This window comes from Anomaloglossus baeobatrachus, chromosome 2 (genome assembly GCF_048569485.1).
Source record: "Anomaloglossus baeobatrachus isolate aAnoBae1 chromosome 2, aAnoBae1.hap1, whole genome shotgun sequence".
Taxonomy (NCBI): domain Eukaryota; kingdom Metazoa; phylum Chordata; class Amphibia; order Anura; family Aromobatidae; genus Anomaloglossus; species Anomaloglossus baeobatrachus.
The window spans coordinates 665,759,332-665,785,863 of NC_134354.1; the positions used below are offsets into that span (position 1 = coordinate 665,759,332).

Below are 26,532 nucleotides of genomic sequence, written 5' to 3' on the forward strand. Positions count from 1 at the left end.
TATGTTGGGGGTCCCTGTGCTTTATTGTATGGGGAGCGTGTGCTTACTGTATTTATTTTGGCATTTCCGGCGGGTTCTCTAGCTTTCGCCCGAGAACCGCGCCGATGGTGCCTGCGCATCGGCCTCGCCGCTCAAATTTAGGCCCCGGCTTTGCCGGAGTCCTAGTTTCTGTTCACTGCCCTCGCATGTCACTCATGCAGAGGGACAGGCACGGCTCCTCCCGGCAGCCGTCCTGCACAGGGGAGGGACACTCCCCACTGCTGTGCGTGTCTCCTCCCCTGCAGGTCTCTATGGCCCTCCAGATCCTGCTTTCCTATAGGAGCGCCCCAAGTCCCGCCCCCTCTCTTCGCTCCGGCGGCCATTTTCTCAGACAGGGTTCACTCTGCGCTGGCCTGCACTCTGCATCCTTGCTGAGGTGCTGTGCATTGGGGGTCCGGGCTTCGGGATCTGGAGGGCACACAACACCGCTTCCAGCGGTCTGGTAAGCCACAACCGGTCTCTGGTTGTGGACCTCTGTATATACTCCCTGGGGTTCATTCTCTTTGTAGAGTCCCCACTCTAGCAGCATGTCTCACACGAGGAGCAAGGCTCCAAAGCTTTATACTGTATGCGCTGCATGTAAGCTCCTGCTGCCTGAACCGAGCACCTATCCACACTGTGATGTCTGCTCTAACTTGGCGGTGCCACAGCCTGGAGTCTCACCCCCAGTGGTCTCTCAGGCTGCTTCTGCACCTGTGGCTGAACCTCCGGCCTGGGTAGAATCCTTTTCTAGGTCTATCTCCCAGTCTTTTGCTGAGTCCATGGGACTTCTGTCCAGGACTTTGATGAATATGCATCAGCCCCCTTTACAGGGTGCCTCTACTGCTAAGGGTCCCTTTAGGATCTCTATCATCTGACCTCCGTCCACCGGAGCTCACAGAGGATTCATCATCAGGGCCCAGACCCCGTCCTCCTAAGAGGAGGCGCAGGGTTTCCTCTCCCTCCTCATCCCGCGGCTCTGATTCAAGAGCTGACTTGCAGGATGAGGAGGATGCCTTTACAGGGGGCTCGGAGGCTAACTCCATGTACCCCATTGATCTTTCTGAGGGTGACTCAGATCTTAGTGACTTGATTGCTTCCATTAATTCTGTACTGGATCTCAATCCGCCAGTATCAGAGGAGCAACCCTATCTGGCAGAAAAGCACCAGTTTACCTCGCCTAAGAGAGTAAAGAGTGTGTTCTTTAACCACTCCAGTTTTCAGACCGCTGTGACCAAACCCAGGGCCTGTCCTGACAAACGCTTCCCAAAGCGTGGTTCTGATGACCGTTTTCCCTTTCCACCCTGAGGTGGTCAAGGAGTGGGCTCATTCCCCAAAGGTAGACCCTCCGGTGTCAAGACTTTCAGCCCGGACCGTTGTGTCGGTGGCTGATGGCACCTCCCTTAAGGATTCCACTGACCGTCAGATTGACCTTCTGGCCAAATCCGTGTATGAAGCGGCGGGGGCCGCGTTTTCCCCATCTTTTGCAGCAGTGTGGGCTCTCAAAGCCATCTCTGCTTCTCTAGAGGAGATGCATTCCCTCACCAGGGAATCTATGCCCGAGATGGTTGCCTTAACTTCTCAAGCTTCAGCTTTTTCATCTTATGCCATGTCTGCCATGCTAGAGGCTTCTCACCGCACTGCGGTGGCTTCGGCTAATTTACTCGTTATCCGCAGGATCTTGTGGCTTTGAGAGTGGAAGGCAGATGCTTCTTCAAAGAAGTACCTTGCTGGGCTCCCTTTTGCTGGGTCCCGGCTGTTCGGTGAACAGCTGGATGAAATTATTAAAGAAGCTACTGGCGGGAAGAGTACTTCCATGCCACAAACCAAAACCAGGAAACCTGCCCAGGGTAGGAATCAGTCGAGGTTTCGCTCCTTTCGTTCCTCCGACTGGTCGTCCTCTAAGCCCTCCGCCTTGTCTGCTAACTCAGCTAAGGACCAGAAATCCAACTGGCGCCCAAAAGCGCGTCCATAGAAGACCGCAGGAGCTCCTGCCACTAAGGCAGCCTCCTCGTGACTCTCTGCCCGCTCCAGCAACGTCCTTAGTCGGTGGCAGGCTCTCCCACTTTGGCGACGCTTGGTTTCAACAAGTCTCCGATCAGTGGGTGAGAGATATCATATCTCACGGCTACAGGATAGAATTCTCTTCCAGCCCGCCAAACAGATTTTTTTCTCTCAACTCCCACCTGCTCCAAGGCAGCCGCCTTCTCACAGGCCGTGGCAGCCTTGCAGGCCAACGGAGTAATTGTACCAGTTCCCGCCCGGGAACGGTTCAGAGGTTTCTACTCAAACCTCTTCCTTGTTCCCAAAAAGGACGGTACCTTCCGGCCCATCCTGGATCTCAAGCTTCTCAACAAGCATGTTCGGGTGCGGCACTTTCGCATGGAGTCTGTGCGATCAGTCATTGCCTCAATGACCCAAGGGGATTTTCCTGGCGTCCATCGACATCAGAGATGCCTATCTACATGTGCCAATTGCAGTTTCACACCAGCGTTGGCTACGTTTTGCAATAGGAGAAGATCATTTCCAATTCGTGGCTCTCCCCTTCGGGTTAGCCACGGCCCCTGGGGTATTCACCAAGGTCATGGCAGCAGTGATTGCGGTTCTGCACCTCCAGGGGTTGGCAGTGCTCCCTTACCTGGACGACCTTCTAGTCAAGGCTCCATCCAGCGCAGACTGTCAGCGGAGTGTCTCGCTCACTCTCGCCACTCTAGCCCAATTCGGGTGGCTTGTCAATCTGCCCAAATCCACTCTCACTCCGACCCAGAGTCTCACGTACCTAGGGATGCAGTTCGAGACTTTGCCGGCACTCGTGAAGTTGCCCTTAAACAAACAGCTGTCACTCCAGCTGGCGGTGCGCTCTTTCCTGAGGCCCCGCCGTTATACTCTCAGGCGTCTGATGCAGGTGCTGGGTCAAATGGTGGCGTCCATGGAGGCTGTTCCCTTTGCCCAGTTCCATCTGTGCCCCTTGAAGCTGGACAGTCTCCGCTGTTGGGACAAGCGGCCTTCCTCCTTACACAAGTTAGTGGCTCTGTCGCCACGGACCAGGAGCTCTCTTTAGTGGTGGCTTTGGCCCCTCTCCCTGTCCCAAGGGCGCTCCTTCCTGGCCCCGTCCTGGGTGATTCTCACCACGGATGCCAGTCTATCTGGCTGGGGAGCGGTATGTCTCCACCACAGAGCGCAGGGCACTTGGACTCCGTCCGAGTCAGCCCTTTCAATCAATGTGCTGGAAACCAGAGCCGTGCTTCTAGCTCTCCTAGCATTTCACCACCTGTTGGCGGGCAGGCACATTCGAGTCCAGTCGGACAACGCGACAGCGGTTGCCTACATCAATCATCAAGGCGGGACACGCAGCCGCCTGGCAATGATGGAGGTACAACGCATTCTTCAATAGGCGGAGGACTCCAGGTCCACAATATCCGCAGTCCACATCCCAGGCGTGGACAACTGGGAGGCAGATTATCTCAGCCGTCAAAGCGTGGACGGTGGCGAGTGGTCCCTGCACCCGGCAGTGTTTCAGTCGATCTGCCGCAAATGGGGCACTCCGGACGTGGACCTAATGGCATCCCGTCACAACAACAAGGTTCCTGTTTACGTGGCTCGCTCCCACGATCCTCAGGCCTTCGCCGCGGACGCTCTGGTTTAGGACTGGTCCCAGTTTCGTCTGTCCTACGTGTTTCCCCCTCTAGCTCTTTTGCCCAGAGTCCTGCGCAAGATCAGAATGGAGGGCCGTCGAGTCATCCTCATTGCACCGGACTGGCCCAGGCGAGCTTGGTATCCGGACCTGCTCCAACTGTCCATAGAGATGCCGTGGCATCTCCCGGATCGTCCAGACCTACTCTCGCAAGGTCCGTTTTTCCGCCCGAATTCTGCGGCTCTCACATTGACGGCGTGGCTCTTGAGTCCTGGATTTTGACGGCTTCTGGTATTCCTCCTGAAGTCATCTCCACTATGACTCTGGCCCGCAAGTCTTCCTCCGCTAAGATCTATCACAGGACTTGGAAAATTTTCCTGTCCTGGTGTCGCTCTAACGGCCATCCTCCTTGGCCATTCTCCTTGCCGACCCTTCTGTCTTTTCTACAGTCCGGTCTGCAGCTAGAACTGTCCCTTAACTCTCTCAAGGGACAAGTTTCAGCTCTGTCAGTACTGTTTCAGCGGCGTCTCGCTCGGCTGTCTCAGGTCCGCACCTTCATGCAAGGCGCGTCTCACATCATTCCGCCTTACCGGCGGCCCTTGGATCCCTGGGACCTTAACTTGGTTCTCACGGTCTTGCAGAAGCCCCCCTTCGAGCCTCTTAGGGATGTTTCTTTGTATCGGCTTTCACAGAAAGTGGCCTTTCTGGTTGCCATAACTTCTCTCAGGAGAGTCTCTGATTTGGCTGCGCTCTCCTTGGAGTCACCTTTTTTAGTTTTTCATCAAGACAAGGTGGTTCTCCGTCCGACTCCAGACTTTCTTCCTAAGGTGGTTTCTCCTTTCCACCTTAACCAGGACATTACCTTACCTTCCTTCTGTCCGGCCCCTGTTCATCGCCTTGAAAAAGCGCTGCATACTCTAGATCTGGTGCGTGCTCTCCGGATCTATGTGTCTCGCACCGCTGCGCTTAGGCGGTGCACCTCTCTTTTTGTGCTAACCACAGGTCGGCGCAAAGGCCTCCCTGCTTCTAAGCCGACCTTAGCCCGTTGGATTAGGTCGACCATTTCGGACGCCTACCAGAGTACTCAGCTGCCTCCCCCGCCGGGGATCAAGGCACACTCGACAAGAGCTGTCAGTGCCTCTTGGGCTTTCAGACACCAGGCTACGGCTCAACAAGTCTGTCAGGCTGCCACTTGGACTAGCCTGCATACCTTCTCGAAGCACTACCAAGTGCATGTTCTTGCTTCGGCAGATGCGAGCTTGGGCAGACGCATCCTTCAGGCGGCTGTCGCCCATTTGTGAAGTTAGGTTCTGCCTACTTCTTAGTTTTTCTGTTTATTCCCACCCAGGGACTGCTTTGGAACGTCCCAAGGTCTGGGTCTCCCAAAGGAACGATAAAGAAAAAGAGAATTTTGTTTACTTACCGTAAATTCTTTTTCTTATAGTTCCGTCTTGGGAGACCCAGCACCCTCCCTGTTGCCTGTTGGCAATTTCCTTGTTCCGCGTGTTATCACCGGCTGTTGTCGTGGACAGAGTCTCCGGTTGTTCCGGCTCTTGCTCTGTTCTACTTGTGGGTGGCTATTCTCCTTCAGCTTTTGCACTAAACTGGCTGGGACTGGCTCACCAGGGGGTGTATAAGCTCAGAGGGCGAACTACACTTTTAGGTGTAGTACTTTGTGTGTCCTCCAGAGGCAGAAGCTAAACACCCAAGGTCTGGGTCTCCCAAGACGGAACTATAAGAAAAAGAATTTACGGTAAGTAAACAAAATTCTCTTTTTTTAGAGGGCGACAGTTTCCTTCGGGGACTGATTTCCCAAAACCATCAACAGGCGGGAACGCGGAGTGTCGCCTCTCGTACCCCCTCCTGCGACGCTGGATCCTGGCCTGTTACTCACTGGACGACGGGTCTCATGGCACCGATTTTCCAGAGCCCAGAGCAGATGAAAACTTCCTCAGTCTCTCTTGCAGGCTCTGAGTTGATACACGCTCCGCACACAGCGTGACCAGGCAGCAGACTGCCATCTCCACATGAGGTGAGATCCTTCCGATTTCCAGAGCAGATAAAAAAACTTCCTCAGTTCTTCTGGCAGGCTCTGAGTTGATACACGCACAGCAGGCATCAGAATCTTCACACTGGCTCCCTGACAGGAATTGGAGCAAAGGTCAGCTCCTCCCTGACTGGATTCACATGGGCTGATTGCAGACTCCTGCAGAGCATTCCACCTGTGGCGGGGGGAGGGGGAGAGCTACCAGGACTCAGTGCACCCGCAGCTGTGGTACACTTAGAGTTTTTTCTATATCCTCACCTGCACATTAGTCCACCATTGCTGTGCAGGGCTGGAGGGGGGAAGAGGAGTCCCTTCCCACCATTTTTTTTGGTTTATTATATTTTCTCATGCCTTCTTGTCGGAGCTAAGCCCCGCCCCCTCCGACACACGCTAAGCCACGCCCCCTCACAAAAGCGCGCGTAACCCTCCTCACACAGGAGCTCTGCAGAGCATTGCTCCCTCTTGTGATCAGAGCCTGTGGGCGTCTCTGAGCTGGCTTCCTCCCTCCCACAGGAACTGGGACGCAGGAGGAGGGAGGGGGGAGGGGTCATCAGCGTTCTGGGTCAGTTATAGCCTCACTTGCACTTTAGCTCTGCAGAGCATTGCTCCCTCATTACAATCAGAGTTTGTGGCTCATCAGCCAGGGGCTGCAGTCACATGTTTTATGCCCTGCACAACTACAGCAACAACTACAAGACTTTTAATGAATCTTGCCACGCTGAGCTACTAGGGGATGATAGCACCTCTTCCTTCTGTGAGTCCGGTGCCCCTGTATCCCCCCCCCCCCCCCCCCGCGCCGCCACCGCAGCAACCGCTGCCAGCCCAGAGCCTACGGCTCCCAGTCCCCCAGAATAGGCACAGTTCCCGGAACCTGGTGCTGGCTATACAACATCGTCCTCACACCCCTCGGGGCCCCTGGACAGAACGCAGCCTGATGACTCCTCTATAGAGGGTCCTTCTGAAAAGACTCAGCCCTCTGCTTCACCGGTTGCAGATCAGAAAAAGGGCATGACCCCCATGGTTCTCCCTCCGGGGTACACAGATGGGGTTCTCCCACATGTTCCATGGTCTCTGAGGAGCCGAAGCAAGGGGGATGATTCCTTGGTTTCAACCTCCAAGAGCGATCAAGCTGCGATGGACTTCCTTATTGCAGCAATCAACCAAACTCTGCATGTGGAAGATCTCCCATCCATTACTACTGACCCTGCGGTCTCACGTAAAAGGGTGAAGAAACCTCAAAAAAAAGTTTTTTTGACGCCGCTTTGGTATCTGTAAACTCATGGAGTCCCGGTACCCCTTTGGCTTAGCTGTCTATAAGGGCTTGGCCGATCCGACCTCGGTGGACCCTCACCCGGCTTCCCGCTTGCCTGAAGGACCCTCCTGTCTTTTACAGACGGACAAGTGGAGCAGCTCGAACGCCTCGCCTTGAGGCTGCGGGTCCCTCTCCCCTTCCGTGTGGGTCGCACAGGCACCAGTACTACCAGTTTCCCTCAGACCCTCACAGATGTAACAGTTCACATTGCTGCGGCGGCTGAGTACCTCATGCAGGCCTCCCTCGACGCTGCTACCTGTGCAGTTATTGCCGCCTCAAATACCATAGCCATCCATAAGGCCCTTTGGTTCTGATAATGGAGAGTGGACTTGGTCTCTAAGAAGCCTCTCACAGTACTCCTTTCCAGACCGATGGTTTGCCGATCGTCTGGACAGGCTTTTTTTTTTTTTTTTTTGTCTGACGCCACGGGAGGAAAAGAGTACCTCCCTCCCCCAACTCTAGCCCAGGATGTTTTTTTACTAGACACGCAGGACCCGACCTTCTCAGCCCTCCCAGAGTCCACCTCGTCCTGGCAGTCTAGACAAAGACCGAGGAGTCTCGTCTTCCTCCATCTGGGCCGCCGCTTCAGACCACAAATGGGTGCGATACCTTGTGTCTTGCGGTTACCACATTGAATTCCGGACCCGATCCCCTGGTCTTTTCTCTCAAACCCCCCCAAAGGCTCCAAAACACCGCGAGGCCTTCTCCTCAGCAATCCACTCCCTCCAAACGGCGGGGGCGATGGTACCTGTTCCGGACGGCGAGAGGTTCAAGGCCTTCTATTCCAACCTCTTGTGGTCCCCAAAAAAGGTCGGGTCAGTTCGACCCATCCTGGACCTCTAACACTTGAGCAAACATGTGCACGTAAGGAGATTCAGAATGGAATTCCTAGGGTCCATTATTACCTTTATGGTCGAAGGAGAATTCCTTGCCTCCCTAGCTATCAGGGACGTGTACCTGCACATACCCATCGCTCCAGCTCACCAAAATTTCCTCCACTTCGCTGTTTAGGACTTTTTTTTTTTTCTTTTCATTTGTGGCCCTACCCTCGGCTCTGCCACAGCACCAGGGGTCTTAACAAAGGTCATGGCGGCCTCCATGAGTGCCCTTCACGCCAGGAGAGTGGCTGTTCTGCCTTGCTTGGATGACCTGTTCATCAAAGGCTTAACCAGCGTGCAGATCTCTGTGGGCATCCTATCCCGCTTAGGGCAGCTTCTGACTCCAGTCAAATCATCCCCGGTCCCGTCAAAATCCGTCACCTCCCTGGGCATGTCCCTGGACACCCTTTGGGGCTTGATATTTCTCCGTCAAGACAAGGCGACCGCTCTCAAACAAGCGGTACACTGCCCTCTACGTACTCCTCTCGCTCCATACGATTCAGTATGAGAGTGCTAGGTAGGATAGCGGCAGCTATAGAGGCAGTGCTGCTCGCTTAGCCACACCACCGCCCACTGCAGCTTGCGCTTCTAGCTGCCTGGGACAAGAGCCCCTTTTTCCGTGGACGAACTTTTCACCTGACACCTTCAGTCAGGTATGCGCTTTGCTGATGGCTTCAGTCCTCTTATATATCGAGAGGGAGTTTTTCTCCCCCAAGTGAACTGGCTACTCCTGACCACGGACGCCAGCCTCTTAGTCTAGGGAGCAGCGTACTGGCTCCACACTGCTTCGGGATGTTGGACGCCCCAGGAGTCTTCCCTTCCCAGAAATCATCCCGAAAATCAGCGCGATCTTCTCATGCTCAGGTCATTCCACCCTTTTGCTAGCAGGTCATTTGATTCGGGTCCAATTGGACAATGCTACAGCTGTGGCCTATGTCAATCGGCAGGGAGGTACCAGCAGCAAGACAGCTTATCTCGAGGTCCTCAGGATCCTCACCTGGGCCGAATCGACGTGGGTCTGTGTTTTCAGTGTTACACATACCGGGAGCAGAGAACTGGGTGGCGGACCTTGTAAGTCGCCAAGGCCTGGCCGCCGGAGAGTGGTTTCTCCACCCAGAAGTGTTCCCACACATCTGCACTCGCTGGGGTACACCAGACGTGTATCTAATGGCCTCCAGGTTGAACGCAAAGGTACCCATGTTCTTAGCCAGGTCACGTGATCCACAGTCCATTGGCGCGGATGCTCTAGTCTCCTGAAGTCACTTCCGTCTACCTTACATGTTTTTTGCCTCTGCCCCTGCTGCCGCGAGTAATCGGGAAGATCAAGGCAGAAGGCGTCCCGGTGATACTAATAGCACCGGACTAGCCCAGGTGCGCCTGGTATGCTGAATTAGTACAATTGCTCATGGCGCCTCGTAAGCATCTCAGACCTGCTGACCCAAGGGCCCATTTCCCATCAGAACTCCAGAGACCTGAAGCTGACGGCCTGGCCATTGAGACCTGGACTTTAACAAGAGCAAGATCCTCTCCTGCGGTCATCGCCACCATGTACAGTGCCCGAAAGCCGGCCTTCTTCCTGTATTTACCACCGTACGTGGAAAACTTTCCTTTCCCAGTGCAGGGAATCTAATGTCCAACTTATGCCTCTGGCGATCCCCAGAATTCTTGATGATTTTTTTTTTTTTTTTTTGCAGTCAGGTTGCAAAAGGGGTTGGTCCTCAGCTCCCTTAAAGCCAGCTTTACAATCTGCAATGTATCTTACAATGTGTCGGCAGGGTCACGTCGTAAGTGACGTACATCCAGCATCGTAAGGTACATTGCAGTGTGTGACAGGTACGTCCGATTGCGATTGAACGAAAATCCGTTCATCGCATGCACGTCGTTCATTCCTCATGAATTGAACGTGATGTTGTTCAATGTTCCCGAGGCAGCACACATCGCAGTGTGTGACACCCCGGGAACATTGAACAGATCTTACCTGCCTCCCGCGGCTCCAGACGGCTATGCGGAAGGAAAGAGGTGGGCGGGATGTTTACGTCCCGCTCAGCTCCGCCCCTCCGCTTCTATTGACCGGCTGGCGCGTGACGTCGATGTGACGCCGAACGTCCCTCCCACTCCAGGAAGTGGACGTTCGCCGCCCACATCGAGGTCATATGGATGGGTAAGTACGTGTGACGGGGGTTAATCGTTTGTGCGGCACGTTCAACAAATTGAACGTGCCACACATACGATGGGGGCGTTGCAAATCGCATATGATATCGTATGCAAAATTGCAACGTGTAAAGCTGGCTTAAGGGGCAGGTTTCATCTCAATAGTCTATCAATACCGCCTAGCTTGCAATCCGCAAGTCAAGACTTTCCCATCTAGTTTCCTCGTATAAATGGTCACTGGACCCATGGGACTTCAATCTCGTTTTGGACGGTATCCAGAGGTCCCCCTTTTGAACCTCTTAAGGAATCTTCTCTTGCTCTTCTCTCCCGGAAGGTAACATTCTTAGTGGCGATTACGTCCATCAGACAAGTTTCGGAACTGGCAGCACTCTCTTGCTGCGAACCCTTTCTGATCTTTCATCAGGACAAAGTGGTTCTACGCCCCCTTCCGGATTTTCTTCCGCAGGTTACTTCCCCGTTTCATATGAACAAGGACATTGTTCTGCCTTCCTTTTCTCCACACCCAGTCCATAGGGTGCAAAGGTTTCTTTAGTCGCTAGACCTTGTGAGGGCTCTTAGATATTATGTACCCAGGACAGCCCCTTTAGGAACATGGACTCCTTGTTCGTCATTCCTGAAAGGCTTAAGAAAGAAGAGGCAGCTTCATAGGCAACGCTGGCTCGCTGGATTTGCTCTGCGATCCAGGTCTACCGCTTGCAACTCAAGCCCATTCCTAGTGGGCTGTGGACTCATTCCACGCGAGCAGTTGGTGCCTCTTGGGCCATTAGGCATCAGGCTTCAGTGGAACAGAGGTGTAAGGCTGCGACCTGGTCTTGCCTACATACTGTTTCAAAGCATTACCGAGTCCATACCCAGACTTTGGCTGAGGCGATCCTAGGTAGGAAAATTCTGCAAACGATAGTGGAGCACCTATCTCAGTAGGCGCTCCTGGCTATCTGGGACTGGTTCCTAGTCCTTGGGTTGCGTTTGTTTACCCACCCAGGGACTGCTTTAGGACATCCAATGGTCCTGTGTCCCCCAATGAGGCGTCAAAGAAAAACGGATTTTTGTGTACTCACCGTAAAATTGTTTTCTCTTAGCCATCATTGGGGGACACTGCACCCTCCCTGTTGCCCTGTTGGGCATTAGCTTTTTTCTCTCTCAGTACTTTTCTTCGTCGCTCCATTGGGAGACCCAGACGATTGGGTGTATAGCTACTGCCCTCCGGAGGCCACACAAAGCATTACACTAAAAAGTGTAAGGCCCCTCCCCTTCTGGCTATACACCCCCAGTGGGATCACTGGCTCACCAGTTTTCGGCTTTGTGCGAAGGAGGTCAGACATCCACGCATAGCTCCACTGTTTAGTCAGCAGTAGCTGCTGACTATATCGGATGGAAGAAAAGAGGGCCCATATAGGGCCCCCAGCATGCTCCCTTCTCACCCCACTGGTGGTTTGTAAGGTTGAGGTACCTATTGCTGGTACGGCGGCTGGAGCCCACATGCTGTTTTCCTTCCCCATCCCCCTGAGGGGCTCTGAGGAAGTGGGATCTTACCGGCCCCAAAGCCCTGAGGCCGGGCTCCATCCACAGACCCATTGAACCTGCTGCATGTGGAGCGGGAGTGCCGTTCAGGGACATGGCCCTGCACCATTCAGGTACTCTGTGTCCCCGTACACGCAGGCACAGCACACTCCAGACTTGCTGGGTGTGCTAGTGCGCCGGGGACAGTAAAGGGTTACAGTCACTGCAGCCTAGCTGAGTGACTTTATTTATTGGGAACTACCGCGCCGGACGCTCCGGGAGCGGCGGCGCGGCTGGGACTTGTAGTGCGCCGGGGACTTAGCGCCGACCGCGCTTTTACGGCGGCGGCGCTTATAAATCCAGTCCCCGGCTTTTGCGGCCTAGCTCAGCTTCGTTCCCGCCCCCACCCTGTCAATCAGGGTAGGGGAGAGACGCTGTACAATCAGCAGCGCCGAGGGCTGGAGCCTTATTTACATGCTCCAGCCCTCTCACTAGACACTGTGGGACGCCGGTTTCCCGCTCTGACTTGGGGCACGCCCACGGCCCGCCCCTACTCATACGAGCTGGAGAAGGACGCCGGCAGCCATTCCTGCAGCCCGAGCTGAGAGAACGGACTCTGGGCAAACAGGACTAGGGCGACCACACACCCGCTTATAGGCGGGCGGTAAGCGGCACCTGGGGTGCTGACACTAAATACCGCAGTTTGTCTATTTGTATTTTAAGTACACTGCATAGGTCGCTATTTTGGGCTACATGCCCTCTTAGATGGCGACACATCAGCAGCAGGAAAGCATGGGTGCTAAGGCACAGGCTTTCTATGCTGCTTGTATTGCACGTACTGAAGTGTTCATGTGTATTTATGCTTGTATGATATACACTGCACTGTACGGTCGCTAGTCTTGGCTATATTCGCCATAGAATGGCTAGACTACAGCAGCAGAAAAGCAAGGGTGCTGAGGCACAGGTTTTTTTCTATGCTGCTTGTATTGCAGGTGTTGCAGTGTTCATTTGTACTTATGCCTGTATGCTATACATTGCACTGTATGGTCGCTATTCTGGGCTATATTCCCCTAGATGGCTAGTCTACAGCAGCAGAAAAGCAGGCTTTCTATGCTGCTTGTATTGCATGTGCTGCAGTGTTCATTTGTACTTTATGCTTGTATGATATACATTGCACTGTACGGTCGCCATTCTTGGCTCTATAAGTCGGCAGCAGCATATAAGCAACACAGGCTTTCGATGCTGTTTTTGCTGCATGTGATACTGTTCCACGGCACTGCTCCCCATTGGGTGCAATGCTCCCCTGTAGTACTTGGTCAGCCGGGGTCTCTACTTGACGTGGCCAAAAGAACCACCTCTCAACCCTGTCCAAGGACAGGGACGGAGTTGCAAGGGGATAGAGACTTGCAGTCCGGACAGGCCATGGGCAATCTGGATCATTGCTCCCTGGCCACCCTCACTTGGAATAAAATCGGTGCTCCGGGGGGGGTCCCAGGAGGCTCTCTGTATGATGAGGCAGACGTAGCTCATCAGGACTTTGATCCTGACACCGCTCTCACTCCGGATACACCGGATGGTGACGCCATAAGGCATGATCCTATAGCGTCCATCAATGGAATGTTGGATCTTTCTCCCTCAGCTCCCCCAGCGGAGGAGTCAGCTTCACAGCAGGAGAAGTCCCATTTCAGTAGCTCAAACGTATATTGAGTATTGTTCTGGCCACGCTGACTTCAGAGAAGCAGTCCAGGAACACCACGCTTCCCAGATAAGCGTTTTCTCCAAACGTATTACGGATACACGTTATCACTTTCCCCCTGACGTGGTCAGGCGTTGGACCCAGAGGTCCAAAGGTGGATTCTCCAATCTCCAGGCTTGCGGCTAGAGCCATACTTGCAGTGGAGATGGGACTTCACTTACAGATGCCATTGACAGACAGATGGACTCTGGTTGAAATCTGTCTATGAGGCTATCGGCGTGTCGGTTGCTCCGGCATTCACAGCCGTATGGGCACCCTAAGCTTTTCAGCTGTTCTTGCGCAGCTGGTCTTGAGCACAGGTACATCTGTGCCGCAGGGGCGTCCGTAACCTCGCAATGTCTGCATTGCGACTTACTCTATTAATGCTGTCCTGGAAGGACAGTCGAGGTTTCGGTCCTTCCCAGGCTCGGGCAGGTCCCAATTGTCCTCGTCCAAAAGGGCTGAAAAGCCTCAGAGGGGCTCAGCTGCCGGCCGGGCTCAATCACGCCCAAGGAAGGCAGCCGGAGGAACCGCTACCAAGGCGGTCTCCTCATGACTCTCAGCTCTCTCATCTTTCCGCATCCGCGGTTGATGGCAGACTCGCTCGCCTTTGGCGACATTTAGCTGCCACAGGTCACAGACCGGTGGGTGAGGGACAGTGTGCCCACGTGCACAGGACAGAGTTCTGTTCTCGTCCTCCGACTCGATTCTTCAGAACGTCCCCACCTCCCCACCGAGCCGATGCTCTTCTGCAGGCATAAGGAGTGATTATCCCGGTTCCTCTTCAGGAACAAGACACGGTTTTCCTCCAATCTGGTTGTGGTGCCAAACAAGGATGGCTCTTTCCGTTCCGTTCTGGACCTAAAACTGCTCAACAAGCACGTGGAGGCCAGGCGGTTCCGGATGATACCCTCCGCTCCGTCATTGCCTCAATGTCTCAAGGAAATTTCCTAGCATCAATAGACATCAAAGATGCTTATCTCCACGTGCCGATTGCTACAGAGCACCAATGTTTTTCTACATTTCGTGATAGGAAACGACCATCTTCAGTTCGTAGCTCTGCCATTCGGGCTGGCGACAGCCCCACGGGTGTTCGCCAAGGTCATGACGGCAGTGGTAGCAGTCTTGCACTCACAGGGACACTCTGTGATCCCTTACTTGGACGATCTACTTGTCAAGGCACTCTCTCAAGAGGCATGCCAACTCAGCCTGAATGTTGCGCTGGAGACTCTCCAGACGTTCGGGTGGATCATCGACATTTCAAAGTCAAACCTGTCACCGACCCAATCACTAACGTAGCTTGGCATGGAGTTTTCATACCCTGTCAGCGCTAGTGAAGCTTCCGCTGGACAAGCAGCGGTCACTACAGACTGGGGTGCAGACTCTCCGTCTAGGTCAGTCGCACTCCTTAAGACGCCTCATGCACTTCCTCGGGAAGATGGTGGCGGCAATGGAGGCGGTTCCGTTTGCGCAGTTTCATCTGCGTCCTCTTATTGGGACATTCTCCGCCAATGGGACGGGAAGTCAACATCCCTGAACAGGAAAGTATCCTTTTCGGAAGGACTCTCTGCAATGGTGGCTTCTTCCCACCTCATTATCACAGGGAAGATCCTTCCTACCACCGTCTTGGGCGGTAGTCACGACAGACGCGAGTCTGTCAGGGTGGGGAGCAGTTTTTCTCCACCACAGGGCTCAGGGTACGTGGACTCAGCAGGAGTCCACCCTTCAGATCCATGTTCTGGAAATCAGAGCAGTGTATCTTGCCCTACTAGCCTTCCAGCAGTGGCTGGAAGGAAAGCAGATCCGAATTCAGTCGGACAACTCCACAGCGGTGACATACATCAATCACCAAGGAGGGACACGCAGTCGGCAAGCCTTCCAGGAAGTCCGGCGGATTCTGACGTGGGTGGAAGCCACGGCCTCCACCGTATCCGCAGTTCACATCCCCGGCGTAGAAAACTGGGAAGCAGACTTCCTCAGCCGCCAGGGCATGGACGCAGGGGAATGGTCCCTTCACCCGGACGTGTTTCAGGAAATCTGTAGCCGCTGGGGAAGGCCGGACGTCGTCCTAATGGCGTCCAGGCACAACAACAAGGTCCCAACCTTCATAGCACGGTCTCGCGATCACAGAACTCTGGCGGCAGACGCCTTAGTGCAAGATTGGTTGCAGTTCCGGCTCCCTTATGTGTTTCCACCTCTCGCACTCTTGCCCAGAGTGCTACGCAAGATCAGATCCGACTACAGCCGCGTCATACTCGTCGCCCTAGACTGGCCAAGGAGGGCGTGGTATCCGGATCTGTGGCATCTCACGGTCGGCCAACCGTCGGCACTACCAGACCGACCGGACTTACTGTCCCAAGGGCCGTTTTTCCATCGGAATTCTGCGGCCCTGAACCTGACTGTGTGGCCATTGAGTCCTGGATCCTAGGGTCTTCAGGATTATCCCAAGGGGTCGTTGCCACCATGAGACAGGCTAGGAAGCCCACGTCCGCTAAGATCTACCACAGAACGTGGAAGATATTCTTATCCTGGTGCTCTGCTCAGGGAGTGTCTCCCTGGCCTTTGGCATTGCCTACCTTTCTTTCTTTCCTGCAATCTGGGTTAGAAAAAGGTTTGTCGCTCGGCTCCCTTAAAGGGCAAGTCTCGGCGCTATCCGTCTTTTTTCAAAAGCGTCTAGCACGGCTTCCTAAGGTGCGCACGTTCCTGCAGGGGGTTTGTCATATTGTACCCCCGTACAAGCGGCCGTTAGATCCATGGGATCTGAACAGGGTACTAGTTGCCCTCCAGAAGCCGCCCTTCGAGCCTCTGAGGGAGGTTTCACTTTCTAGACTATCACAGAAAGTGGCTTTACTGGTAGCGATCACATCTCTTCGGAGAGTGTCTGAGCTAGCAGCGCTGTCATCCAAGGCTCCTTTCCTGGTCTTCCACCAGGACAAGGTAGTGCTGCGCCCCATTCAGGAGTTTCTCCCGAAGGTGGTATCCTCTTTTCATCTTAATCAGGATATCTCTTTGCCTTCTTTTTGTCCTCATGCAGTTCATCGGTATGAGATGAATTTACATTTGTTAGATCTGGTGAGAGCACTCAGAATCTACATTTCCCGCACGGTGCCCCTGCGCCGTTCCGATGCACTCTTTGTCCTTGTCGCTGGTAAGCGCAAAGGGTCGCAGGCTTCCAAAGCCACCCTGGCTCGATGGATCAAAGAACCAATTCTTGAAGCCTACCGTTCTGCTGGGCTTCCGGTTCCATCAGGGCTGAAGGCCCATTCTACCAGAGCCGTGGGTGCGTCCTGGGCATTACGACACCAGGCTACGGCTCAACAGGTGTGCCAGGCAGCTACCTGGTCGAGTCTGCACACTTTCACCAAACATTATCAGGTGCATACCTATGCTTCGGCAGACGCCAGCCTAGGTAGAGGAGTCCTGCAGGCGGCGGTTGCCTCCTCGTAGGGGAGAGCTGTTTTGCAGCTCTAACTTGAGGTATTAATTTACCCACCCAGGGACAGCTTTTGGACGTCCCAATCGTCTGGGTCTCCCAATGGAGCGACGAAGAAGAAGGGAATTTTGTTACTTACCGTAAATTCCTTTTCTTCTAGCTCCTATTGGGAGACCCAGCACCCGCCCTGTTGTCCTTCGGGATTTTTGGGTTTTTTCGGGTACACATGTTGTTCATGTTGAACGGTTTTTCAGTTCTCCGATGTTACTCGGAGTGAATTTGTTTAACCAGTTATTGGCTTTCCTCCTTCTTGCTTTTGCACTAAAACTGGTGAGCCAGTGATCCCACTGGGGGTGTATAGCCAGAAGGGGAGGGGCCTTACACTTTTTAGTGTAATGCTTTGTGTGGCCTCCGGAGGGCAGTAGCTATACACCCAATCGTCTGGGTCTCCCAATAGGAGCTAGAAGAAAAGGAATTTATGGTAAGTAACAAAATTCCCTTCTTTTTTTATTATGAGTATTCACTCACGTTTTTTGTTACTTGTTCTCCTACTGCTTGTGTACTAAAACTGAAGTAGCTTGGCCCGGCCAGGGGGTGTATACTGCAGGGGAGGAGCTAACCTCTTTGCATCTTAGTGTCCTCCTATGGATAAGCAGCATAGCACCATGTGTACCCCAATGATGGCTAAGAGAAAACGATTTTACGGTGAGTACACAAAAATCCGTTTATTTGGAGAAATGGGATTCAGCAAAAAGATGAATTTTCAACAAATAATTAAAAAAATCTTCTTCTTTATTAATCCATTAAAATGTTATGACAAATATGTGAGTTCCTCACATATTTGTCATAACATTTTAATGGATTAATACAATTTTTTTTTTTTTTCTTCTTCAATTATTTGGTGAAAATTCATCTTTTCGCTGGATCCTATTTCTCCAAATTCTCTATTTGTTTGGGCACACTCCCTGCCTGGATCCCTGCAGAATACAAGGTGAACACCAACTATTGCAATAAGAGGAACTCCTTTATGGTGAGTTGACTACATGCTTTACACATTGTTTGAGATATAAATATATACTGTATATTATATACACGCCAGTGTGATAGAACACCAACAAAACAAACATACAGAGCACATGAGTATATTGTGCTCCCTGTACTTATTCTAATAGGATTGTCCTGTATCTGAGATTTGAAAGAGAAAATTATTCTGGTTCTTTTAAGGATCCGAATTTCCTCAAGAAACTGAGAGCACCGAAGACGAAACTGCTGTAAATCTAGAACAGGAAGAAGCTGAGGCTGATCTCTGGAATAAAATAGTCCAACCCCGAGGCTCCGACACCCAGGATGCAGACACTCCGGTGAGTCTCCAACAGCTTCTCCAGGGTTTTGTGCTCGATGATCTGTCAGCTGATTCTGTTCTGTCCTATAAAAATGTAATAGAGTAGTCACAAAATGTCACCACACTCGGCTTATTAGGAACTCGCAATTCTTTATCCCTATGAGACCTCTGGACTTTTGGTTTCAGCTCTGACAAAAAATATGCAATCGGCTGTCACCAGCATTGATCTTCTAATGATGTCACCTAGCTCTGTATTATAACTATAGGAGTGTAAGTATAAGAGCCAAACACAAGATTCTAGTGTATGTATGTATGTATGTATGTATGTATATGTATATCTATCTATCTATCATACATACATGCATACATACATGCATGCATGCATACATACATACATACATACTGTGAGACTGTGACCGGGGTTATCTATGACGGCCGGTATGTCTCGCCCCGGTTGTGCTCACTCCATGATAGAAAGTAAATCCACTCTAGGGTTAATGCTGTTTCCCTACAGGCTGAAGGAAGGGTTAAATGGAAACAGGAACAAGGGCAGGTGTGCCGGCTGTGAGGGAGTGAACAGAACTCCCTGAGTTCTCTGCTGGAGAGGCACATGTATATTGTTGTGGACTTTTGTTTGGACATTAAACCGTGTGCTGTGAACCTTAATGCCTGGATCCCGTGTCTTCTGCTGCGCAGCCGACCACGCCACCTCACATATGGTGGAGAATCGGCGGGCATGCCAGCCCGGTGAGGTGTAGCTTCCATTTCTGGTGACCCGGTAGCACATGTCCTGGATTCAAGCGGCTATACTACAGCCCAAACCCGGCAACGCCATGGAGGACATACTAAAGCAGCTGGCTCAGGCTACTGCACAGCAACAACAGATGAATACACACCTGATCCGGACGTTGGATCATCAGCAGCAACAGCACCAGCAATCCTTGAAATTGCAGGAACAGAGGCACCAAGAACAGATGGTCCTCCTGGCCAAGTCGATCCGTGCCGGACCGGCAGCAACAACCCCGGGACCGGGTGACGACGGCAGCGTCCGGAAAGCGGTGAGACAAGCGTTGCAAAAGATGACCCCGGGGGATGATGTGGAAGCGTTCCTGGCGGTGTTTGAGCGGGTGGCCGAGCGGGAAAAGCTGCCGACCCCCCAGTGGGCTGAGGTATTGTCGCCCTATCTGACGGGGGAACCCCAAAAAGCGTACCTGGACCTCTGTACCGAGGACGACATTGACTATGTGACCCTGAAAGCCGAAATACTGGCTCGGTTGGGGGTGAATACCTATGTACGGGCTCAGCGGGTAAATCGGTGGTTCTCTGAGGAAGCCAAACCCGTACGCTCCCAGGCCTATGACTTATTGCATCTTGTAAAAAAAGTGGTTGCAGCCTGACACTCTGAGCCCGGCGCAAATGGTGGAAAGGGTAGTAGTGGATTGTTTTGTGCGCACTTTACCCGTCACCGTTCAACGGTGGGTAGGACAGGGTGACCCGAGTACCCTGGACCAATTAGTGTCCCTGGTAGAGCGGCATGTGGCTACGCAGGACTTGATACGGGACACTGAGACTTTGCGTACCGCCCGTCGGTCCGGCCCCTCCAAGCCTAGGGCCAAGGACCCAACGGTGCAGGAGTCCCCTACCGTCCCGTCAGAGGCCGCGCCCGCCATTCCTGAGGTCCGGAAGGTTCTGTACCCTAAACGACAACCCGTCAAGGGGGTTTCCGTCCCCATTAGATGTTGGCGGTGCCAGCGGGTGGGACATATGGAAGCCCAGTGTCCACTCACCACGGAGCCCATGGATTGTGGGGTTACCCGGCGGGGTTCAATGTATGCTCAGGTGGTGTGTACCGCTGACCTGGTCTCCCCAAAGACGGAGCCCCACTTGTGCCAAATACAGGTGAATGGATGTCCGGTTACAGGATTGTTGGATTCCGGGAGCTTAGTGACCCTTGTGCGATCCACCTTGAGGGCTAAAGTAAAGGCCACAGGACGTACCGTGGGGGTGGTTTGCATACATGGGGACCGCCGAGACTATCCCACGGGGATTGTCACCATCACAGCACCTTGCGGTCAGGTGCAACATGAGGTGGGACTTCTTAACACTCTTCCTTATGACGTGATCCTAGGAAGGGATCTGCCCTATTTTTGGACTTTATGGAGGGGACCCCCTAAGTCCCCTCAGATATTGGTCAGTCCGGGACCTGAGCCCTACAATCCTGAATCCGGGACGCCGGCCGTAGGGGTCACCATGATGGGGACAGAGTGTGAACCCGATAGGTCACCCCTAGAGGTATTGGCAGGAGAGGCTGAAATGGTCGAGCCCATCCCGGAGTTGGGGGCGTCCCCGGATACGTTTGGGACAGCCCAACTCCAGGACCCTACGTTAATACATGCCCGGAGTCGGGTGACAGTAGTTGACGGGGTGGCACAGCTGCCCGGTGCCCAGGTAAGGTACCCCCATTTCGCTCTTAAGCAAGATTTACTCTACCGGGTAGATGAAATACGGGGCGTGGGGGTAGAACAGTTGGTGGTGCCCCAGCCGCATCGCCGGCGGGTCCTCGACTTGGCTCATAAACACCTGAGTGGCCACCTAGGGGTCAAGAAAACGCAGGAGCGAATATTGCAAAGGTTCTATTGGCCCGGGGTTTTTGGGGAGGTAAAACGGTTCTGCGAAACCTGCCCGGAGTGTCAGCTTACCGCACCCCTGACCCATTTTCGCAGTCCGTTGGTACCGTTACCCATTATAGAAGTCCCTTTTGAACGGATAGGGATGGATCTGGTGGGGCCCCTCGTAAAGTCCGCTCGAGGGCACCAACACATCCTAGTGATCGTTGACTATGCCACCCGGTATCCCGAGGCGATACCTCTCAGACATACTGCAGCAAAGCTTATAGCTCGGGAGTTGTTTGCTGTGTTCTGCCGGGTGGGGTTGCCCAAGGAGATCCTTACGGATCAGGGGACCCCATTCATGTCTAAAGTGACCAAAGAGCTATGCCGGCTACTCCAGATCAAGCAGTTGCGTACGTCTGTGTATCATCCTCAAACGGACGGTTTAGTCGAGCGTTTCAATAAAACCCTGAAAACCATGCTCAAAAGGGTGATTTCAAAAGACTGGAAAGACTGGGATATGATGCTTCCCTATTTGATGTTTGCCATCCGTGAGGTGCCACAGGCATCCACGGGGTTTTCGCCTTTTGAATTGTTATACGGGCGACATCCCCGGGGATTGTTGGACCTGGCAAAGGAAACATGGGAGCAAGAGCCCACCCCCCATAAAAGTGTGATTGAACACATTTTGGGTATGCAGAACCGCATAAGCGCGGTCATGCCAATTGTGAAGGAGCATTTACAGGAGGCTCAGGCCGCGCAAAGCGGCCGCTACAATAGACAAGCCACCGTGCGGACCTTTAAACCCGGGGATCGGGTGTTGGTATTAATCCCCACGGCGGAGAGTAAATTCCTGGCTCAGTGGCAAGGCCCCTACGAGATAAAGGAAAGAGTCGGGGTGGTTAACTATAAAGTACTGCAGCCCGGTAGGCGGAAACCTGAACAAATATACCATGTTAACCTATTAAAACCTTGGCAGCAACGGGAAAGCCTGATGACTGTTTTTTCCCCATCTCCCTCCTCTTCGGGTCGTTCACCTCCGGCTCCAGCGACCTCCGGAGAGGACGAACCGGAAGTAAGGATTGGAGAAGCCCTCACCAAGACTCAGAGGCGAGAGGCCAGACGGTTGGTTCAGCAGAACCCCGATGTCTTCTCCGAGCTGCCCGGTAGGACCAGTCTGATACGACATGATATTGTCACCGAGCCCCACCTGAAGGTACACCTGAAGTCATACCGGGTACCGGAGGCTCGACGACAAGCCATATCGGAGGAAGTAAAGACAATGTTACGCCTGGGGGTCATCGAAAAATCCCGGAGTGAATGGGCTAGTCCGATTGTCCTAATACCAAAACCCGATGGCTCCTTAAGGTTCTGCAATGACTTTAGGAGATTGAACGAAATATCCAAGTTCGATCTCTACCCCATGCCCCGGGTGGATGAGCTGATTGATAGGCTGGGACAGGCGCGATATTTCTTCAGCGCTCTATTGGGAGACCCAGACGATTGGGGTATAGCTACTGCCCTCCGGAGGCCACACAAAGCACTACACTAAAAAGTGCAAGGCCCCTCCCCCTCTGGCTATACCCCCCCGTGGTATCACGGGTTCTCCAGTTTTCAAGCTTTGTGCGAAGGAGGTCAGACATCCATGCATGGCTCCACAGATTTTAGTCAGCAGTAGCTGCTGACTATTTCGGATGGAAGAAAAGAGGACACATATAGTGTCCCCAGCATGCTCCCTTCTCACCCCTGGATGGTGTTGTAAGGTTGAGGTACCTATTGCTGGTACGGAGGCTGGAGCCCACATGCTGCTTTCCTTCCCCATCCCCCTGAGGGGCTCTGAGGAAGTGGGATCCTGCCGGCCTCAAAGCTCTGACGCCGGGCTCCATCCACAGACCCATTTGAACCTGCTGGATGTGGAGCTGGAGTACCGTTCAGGGACATGGCCCTGCACCATTACAGGTACTCTGTGTCCCCGTACACACAGGCACAGCACACTCCAGACTTGCTGGGTGTGCTAGTGCGCCGGGGACAGTAAAGGGTTACAGTCACTGCAGCTTTGCTGAGTGACTTTGTGTTTTGGGAACTACCGCGCCGGACGCTCCGGGAGCGGCGGCGCGGCTGGGACTTGTAGTTCGCCGGGGACTGGGCGCCGACCGCGCTTTTACGGCGGCGGCGCTTATAACTCCAGTCCCCGGCTTCTGCGGCCTAGTGCCGCTTCGTTCCCGCCCCCTCCCTGTCACTCAGGGAAGGGGACAGGCGCTGAGCAATCAGCAGCGCCGAGGGCTGGAGCCTTTTTACATGCTCCAGCCCTCTCACTGCACTCTGTCGGACGCCGGATTCCCGCTCTGCCTTGGGGGCACGCCCACGGCCCGCCCCTCCTCACACGAGCTGGGGAAGAAGCCGGCAGCCATTACTGCAGAGCTCGGGGCACCAAGGCAGGACAGTGGCGATCATACACCCGCTTATAGGCGGGCGGTAAGAGGCACACATAGTGCTGACCACGATATAACTGCATGTATACATGTGTTGTTTTTAACTACATAGGTCGCTATATGCCCGCTTGGGGAGCGACACATCAGCAGCAGGAAAGCAGGTGTGCTAGAGCACAGGCTTTCTAGGCTGCTTGTTTTGCACGACTGAGGTGTTCATTTGTGTTTATGCTGATATGCTATACATTGCACTGTACAGTCGCTAGTCTTAGCTATATTCTCCTGGAATGGCTAGACTACAGCAGCAGAAAACCAAGGGTGCTGGGGCACAGGTTTTTTTCTATGCTGCTTGTATTGCATGGGCTGCAGTGTGCATTTGTACTTGTGCTTGTATGCTATACATTGCACTGTATGGTCACTCTTCTGGGCTATATTCCCCTAGATGACCAGTCTACAGCAGCAGAAGAGCAGAGGTGCCAGGGCACAGGCTTCTATGCTGCTTGGATTGCATGTGCTGCAGTGTTCATTTGTACTTGTGCTTGTATGCTATACATTGCACTGTAGGGTCACTCTTCTGGGCTATATTCCCCTAGATGACTAGTATACAGCAGCAGAAGAGCAGGGGTGCCAGGGCACAGGCTTCTATGCTGCTTGTATTGCTTGTGCTGCATGGTCATTTGTACTTTATGCCTGTATGCTATACATTGCAATGTACGGTCACCAATCTTGGCTATATACTTCTAGATAGCTAGTCGGCAGCGGCAAAAAAGCAACACAGTTTTCAGTGCTGTTTTTACTACATGGGATGCTGTTCATGACACCGTCCCATTGTGTGCATGCTCCCCTGTAGCACGTCGTCTGCCGGGGTCTCTAGCACTTCGTCTGCCGGGGCTCTACTAGTTGTGGCCAAAGAAACCTCCTGTCAACCCTGTCCATGGACAGGGACGGAGTAGTCATAATATAGAGACTTGCACCCATGGGCAATCTACTTGAACAAAAGGCAGCTCTTCAGGGCTTTGATACTGACATCGCTCTCAATCCGGATACACCGGGTGGTAACGCCATACGGAATGATCCTATACCGTCCACCAATGGAAGGTTGGATCTTTCTCCCTCAGCTCCCCCAGTGGAGATAGGAGACGAACAGGAGAAGTTCCTTTTCAGTGTCTCACGCAGATATTGAGTATTTTTCTGGCCACGCTGACTTCAGAGAAGCAGTCCAGGAACACCACGCTTACCAGATAAGCGTCTTCTCCAAACGTTTTTAGGATACACGTTATCCCTTTTTTCCCCTGACGTGGTCAGCGCTGGACCCAGGGTCCAAAGGTGGATTCTCCAATCTCCAGGCTTGCATATAGAGCCATAGTTGCACTGGAGATGGGGCTTCACTTCAAGATGCCATTCACAGACAGATGGACTCTGGTTGAAATCTGTCTAGGAGGCTATCGGCGTGTCGGTTGCTCCGGCATCCACAGCCGTATTGGCAACCTAACCTTTTCTGCTGTTCTTGCGCAGCTGACCTTGAGCAGGGACATCTGTACCGCAGAGGCGTCCGTAACCCCGCAATGTCTGCACTGCGACTTACCCTGTTAATGCTGTCCTAAAAGTACAGTCGAGGTTTCGGTCCTTCCCAAGCTCCGGCAGGTCCCAATTGTCCTCGTGCAAAAGGGCTACAAAACCTCAGACGGGCTCAGATTCCGGCCGGGCTCAATCTCGCCCAAGGAAGGCGGTCGGAGGAACCGCTACCAAGGCGGTCTCCTCAGGACTCTCAGCTCTCTCTCTCCGCATCCGCGGTTGATGGCAGACTCCCCCGCCTTTGGCGACATTTAGCTGCCACAGGTCACAGACCGGTGGGTGACGGACATTGTGCTCACGTGCACAGGACAGTGTTCTGTTCTCGTCCTCCGACTCCATTCTTCAGAACGGCCCCACCTCTCCACCGAGCAGATGCCCTGCTGCAGGCGGTGGACGCTCTAAGAGCAGAAGGAGTGGTGATCCCTGTCCCCCCTCAGGAACGAGGGCGAGGGTTTGTACTCCAATCTCTTTGTGGCTCCAAAAATGGACGGTTCCTTCCGTCCTGTTCTGGTTCTGAAACTGCTCAACGAGCATGCGAACGCCAGGCGGTTCCGGATGCGATCCCTCCGATCCGTCATTGCCTCAATGTCTCGAGGAGACTTCCTTGCCTCAACAGACATCAAAGATGCCTATCTCCACGTGCCAATTGCTACGGAGCACCAACGTTTTCTACGTTTTGTGATAGGAGACGAACATCTTCTGTTCGTAGCTCTGCCATTCAGTCTGGCGACAGCCCCACGGGTGGGCACCAAGGTCATGGCAGCAGTGGTAGCAGTCTTGCACTCTCACGGACACCCGGTGATTCCGTACTTGGACGATCTACTCGTCAAAGCAACCTCCCTCGAGGCATGCCAACGCAGCCTGAATGTTACGCTGGAGACTCTCCAGACTTTCGGGTGGATCATCAATTTGGCAAGGTCAAATCTGTCTCCGACTCAATCACTAACGTATCTCGGCATGGAGTTTCATACTCTATCAGCCATAGTGAAGCTTCCGCTGAACCAGCAGCGTTCACTGCGGACAGAGGTGCAGTCTCTCCTTCCAGGCCAGTCGCACCCCTTAAGGCGCCTCATGCACTTCCTAAGGAAGATGGTGGCAGCCATCGAGGCAGTTCTCTTTGCGCAGTTTCATCTGCGCCAACGGCAATGGGACATTCTCCGCCAATGGGATGGGCAGTCAACCTCCCTGGACGGGAAGTCTCCCTTTCCCTGACGGCCGAGGACTCTCTGCAATAGTGGCTCATTGCCATAGCCCCCATCCTGGGCAGTGGTCACGACAGATACGAGTCTGTCAGGGTGGGGAGCAGTTTGTCTCCGCCACATGGCTCAGGGGACGTGGACTCAGCAGGAGTCCACCCTTCAGTTCGATGTGCTGGAAATCGGGGCAGGGTATCTTACCCTATTAGCTTTCCAAAAGTGGCTAGAAGGGAGCAGATCCGAATCCAGTCGGACATCTCCACAGCGGTGGCATACATCAACCACCAAGGAGGGACACGCAGTCAGCAGCCTTCCAGGAAGTCCGGCGAATCCTCATGTGGGTGGAGGACACAGCATCCACCATATCCGCAGTTCACATCCCGGGCGTAGAAAACTGGGAAGCAGGGTTCCTCAGTCGCCAGGGCATGGACGCGGGGGAATGGTCCCTTCACCCGGACGTGTTTCAGGAAATCTGTTGCCGCTGGGGGGGGGGCCGGACGTCGACCTAATGGCGTCTCGGCACACCAACAAGGTCCCGGCATTTATGGCACGATCGCGCGATCACAGAGCTCTGGCGGCAGACGCCTTAGTGCAAGATTGGTCGTAGTTCCGGCTCACATATGTGTTTCCACCTCTGGCACTCTTGCCCAGA

General features: G+C 53.5%; 1 protein-coding gene across 3 annotated transcripts in view; it reads left to right on the forward strand.

Moving 5' to 3' along the window:
• The window catches only part of OS9 (OS9 endoplasmic reticulum lectin), a 175,273-nt gene that overhangs the window by 46,169 nt on the left and 102,572 nt on the right, over positions 1-26,532 (forward strand). For all 3 annotated transcript variants that reach the window (XM_075337094.1, XM_075337096.1, XM_075337095.1), the window contains one exon: positions 17,954-18,090. In XM_075337094.1, the coding sequence (XP_075193209.1) occupies positions 17,954-18,090 (137 nt within the window). The remainder of the gene's footprint in view (positions 1-17,953; positions 18,091-26,532) is intronic.